This window comes from Cinclus cinclus, chromosome 3 (assembly GCF_963662255.1).
Source record: "Cinclus cinclus chromosome 3, bCinCin1.1, whole genome shotgun sequence".
Lineage (NCBI taxonomy): Eukaryota > Metazoa > Chordata > Aves > Passeriformes > Cinclidae > Cinclus > Cinclus cinclus.
In genome coordinates this window covers 39,867,856-39,871,387 of record NC_085048.1, presented here as the reverse complement: position 1 = coordinate 39,871,387, position 3,532 = coordinate 39,867,856, and the positions used below count along the sequence as shown (strand labels likewise).

The 3,532-nt window shown below is 66.8% G+C and overlaps 1 protein-coding gene across 1 annotated transcript; it reads right to left on the bottom strand.

Moving 5' to 3' along the window:
* Positions 1–707: 707 nt before the first annotated feature.
* Positions 708–2,015, bottom strand: POU3F2 (POU class 3 homeobox 2). Its single transcript, XM_062488693.1, has one exon. The coding sequence runs from the start codon at positions 2,013–2,015 to the stop codon at positions 708–710; it is 1,308 nt and encodes a 435-aa protein (XP_062344677.1).
* Between the last annotated feature and the right edge of the window lie 1,517 nt (positions 2,016–3,532).

Below are 3,532 nucleotides of genomic sequence, written 5' to 3'. Positions count from 1 at the left end.
TTCTTTTTTTTCCTTTTTTTCCCTTTTTTTTCTTTTTTTTTTTTTTACAGATATTCATACAGGGGATCCACAGAAAATAAACACAGCAGCATGTGCCAACACCGAGCGACATTCCACAATGCAATCTGCCTTTGTGTGGCGGGAGGGGGGCTGCGGAGGGGACCCGAGGTGGCTGTGCCCCCCCCTTCTCCTCCGCCCCCTCCCCGGCAGGGCAGCGCCGTATGTTTTGGCCAGCGAGTGAGGGAGTTTTGTGCGAACCGCTTCGCCCTGCGCCTGCCCTGCCGGAGCCTGCCACTGCCCTGCCGGTGCCCTGCCGGTGCCCTCCTGCCTGCCCGTGCGCGGTACCCACTCCATTCCCGTGCACGGGCACTCGCCTGGAAAGGTCAAAATACAGCATCACACCTCCTACCGTCTAAGGGACAGTGTGGTGCAGGTGCTTTGTCTATCTGTCTGTCCGCTGTGATTCGCGCTCACCCTCTCGCTCGCTCGCTTTTTGTTTCCTTTTCTTTTTCCGCGTCTGTTTCTTTTTTTGATTTTTTTTTGTCTTTTTTTAAAGATAGGAGAAAATAAAATTATATATATAAAAAAAGACCAAAAAAAAAGAAAAAAAAAGAAAAAAAAAAGGAGGACAATCAAAAGTTGGGGGAAGGAGAGGAGGAGGAGGAGGAGAAGAGGAGGAGGAGGGGCCGGGCGCCCCCGCCGCGAGTTCACTGCACGGGGGTCTGCACCCCGTGGTGCGGCGGCGTGTCCCTGCTGGCCCCGTACACGTCCTCGGCGCCCGGCAGCGTCCCTCCCGGGGGAGTCATGCGCTTCTCTTTCTGTCTCCTGTTACAAAACCACACTCTCACCACCTCCTTCTCCAGCTGTAGGCTGTCCGCGAGCGAGGTGATCTCCTGGGCGGAGGGCTTGGGGCACTTGAGGAAGTGGCTCTCCAGCGCGCCCTTGACGCTCACCTCGATGGAGGTGCGCTTTTTCCGCTTGCGGCCCTGCGCCGCGATCTTGTCTATGCTGGTGGGGCTGCCCGAGGAGGAGTCCGCCTCCTCCAACCACTTGTTCAACAAAGGCTTCAGCTTGCACATGTTCTTGAAGCTGAGCTGCAGGGCCTCGAAGCGGCAGATGGTGGTCTGCGAGAAGACGTTTCCGTAGAGGGTGCCCAGCGCCAGCCCCACGTCCGCTTGGGTAAATCCCAGTTTGATGCGCCGCTGCTTGAACTGCTTGGCGAACTGCTCCAGGTCGTCCGAGGTCGGCGTGTCCTCGTCGGAGTGCGGGTCGTGGTGCGGCGGCGGGCCGGGAGGCGCGGCGGCGGCGGCGGACGGTGCCGGCCCGGCCGCCCCGGGGTGGGGGCCGTGGGGCGGCGGCGGGTGCTCGGGGCCGTGGTGCGGCGGCCCCGGCGGCGGCTCCTCGTGGGCGTCGCGCAGGCCGTGGTGGTGCAGCCCCGGCTGCCCGGCGCCCAGCATCCCGTTGACGGTGAAGCCGGGAGGCTGCGAGTAGAGCAGCCCCGCCTGAGCGCCGTTGGCCGCGGCCATGCCGGGCGGCAGGTGCGCCGCGCCGCCCGCCCGCCACGCCGCCGCCGCCGCCGCCGCCGCCGCCGCCGCGTGGTGCCCTCCGCCGCCGCCGCCGTGGTGCACCAGGTGCGGCGCCCGCCCCGGCGGCGGGTGCTGCGGCGGCGGCGGCAGCTCGTCGCCGCGCCCGCCCGCTTGCACCACCGCCGGCTTGATGTCGGGCTGGCCGAGCGCGCCCGCCGACCAGGGCGCCTCGCCGCCGCCGCCGCCGCCGCCTCCCCCGCCGCCGCCGCCGCCGCCGCCGCCGCCGGGGCCGCCGTGGGACAGCGCCGCGATCCACTGGTGAGCGTGGCTCAGCGGGTGCCCGTTGCTCTGCAGCGCGTAGTCCGCCTGCACCAGGGCGCCGGCGTCGCGGTAGCCGCCGCCGGGCTGCATGCCGCCGGGCGGCTCGGCGTGCACCATGGGGGAGCCGGAGGCGAGCAGGCTGTAGTGGTTGGAGGCTGCGGTCGCCATGACTCGCCGAGCCGCACTGATCGCGCCGGTTAAAGGCGCCGCGCATTTGACAGCTACTTTTTCGCCTCGGGCGCCGCGCGGCGCCCGCGCCCCCCCGGCCCGCTCGGCGGGGCCCACTGCGAAGGCACGCGCGGCCGCCCCGCCCCGCCGCCGCACGCCATTGGCTCCTCGCGCCCTGACGGACGCCGGCGCTCCCGGCGACCGCCGCCGCCGCCGCCCGCCATTGGCGCTCCCCGCCGGCCGCGCTCCGCCCCGGCCCCGCCCCCGGCCCGCCCCCGCTGGAACCCAACTCCGAGGGGGAACGGGGCGCGGGGGAGCGGCGGCCGCGGGGCGGGGGGAGCGGAGGGGAGGGCAGAGGCGAGCCGCCGCCGGTCCCGCCCCGCCCCGGCCCGCCCCGCCCCGCGCCGCCGGCGGGAGGATGCTGCCGCTGCCGGTCCGCGCGCCGGCTCCTGTTGCTCGCGCCCCGACGCGCCTCTCTGCGCGGAGCGCGGCCGCGCCGACCCGGAGTAGGTGCAGCGGCTCGGGGGGGTGCCCGCCTGCCCGCCCCCAACTTTGTCAGCGCCGCCTCGCATGCAGCCCCGCCGGAGCGGCCGGGGAGCGCCGCGCCCCCGAGGGCGGGGAGCGGGCGGCCCCCTGCCCGTCCGCCGGCCCTGCCCTGCTCCCGTCAGCCGGTGGTCGCCGGAGCGCACCGCTCCTCCGGGGATGCCGGGGCTTCGCACCTCGGCGCTGCGGGGGTGGTTTTGCTCCCCTTGTCCCGTCCCGTGGGGATGGGATGCCCGCGGGACCTCCTCAGCGGCGCTGGAGACTCTGCATGGATACGGAAGATGGGCATGAGAGGGTGGTGGAAAAAGGAAAAAAAAATAGGGAAAACGGAGTGGGATAGGGAAAAGAAAAGAAGTTGCGGCCCGGACAGGAAGGAAGGAGACCCTGGAACTGGATTCGGATTTCCTAGGAATGAGCAGCGCCAGGCTGGCCAACGCGAAAAGAGTTCGCTGCCCATTTTTGAGCTAAAAGCCATAGCTTTGTCTCGAAAATAAACTGTTCACCGGGGTAGGTGCGCGTCGCAGGCTCCCGCTATCTTCATCGAAACAACACAATAGGGCGGACCGGGGAATTTATTACTACTAACAAGAAACAGCTTTCTTCTGCGAGTTGTTTATAAATCATCGTATTTAACGTGAGCGCTGGAAAGGCTCCTTGCCTGGAAATATTCCTCTGCGTGGGGTTGTGGAGGAGAGTGGGGGATGGGCTCCTGCACATAAACATATACACAGCAGCAGCATAAACAGGATATCCAGTGCCCTGAGACAAGGGGCGCAGCAGGAGTTACCTCGTTTCGTTAGTTTAGCAGCGTATCAAGAGCTCCTTCTGCCGGGGGGTTGGGAGGGGAGGGAGAGAGGGAGGAGGAGGACAGGAGGAGGGGGGCGCAAACTTTGTCCATGAAAGAGTGGAGATTCTTCCTAAGGTTTGTTTTGTTTTTCTTTTTTTTTTCCCTTTTTCCCTTTCTTCGAGGTGCA

Bases quoted from the DNA above. Each gene is read 5' to 3' on its own strand.
- POU3F2 (XM_062488693.1), bottom strand. From the start codon at position 2,015: ATGGCGACCGCAGCCTCCAACCACTACAGCCTGCTCGCCTCCGGCTCC.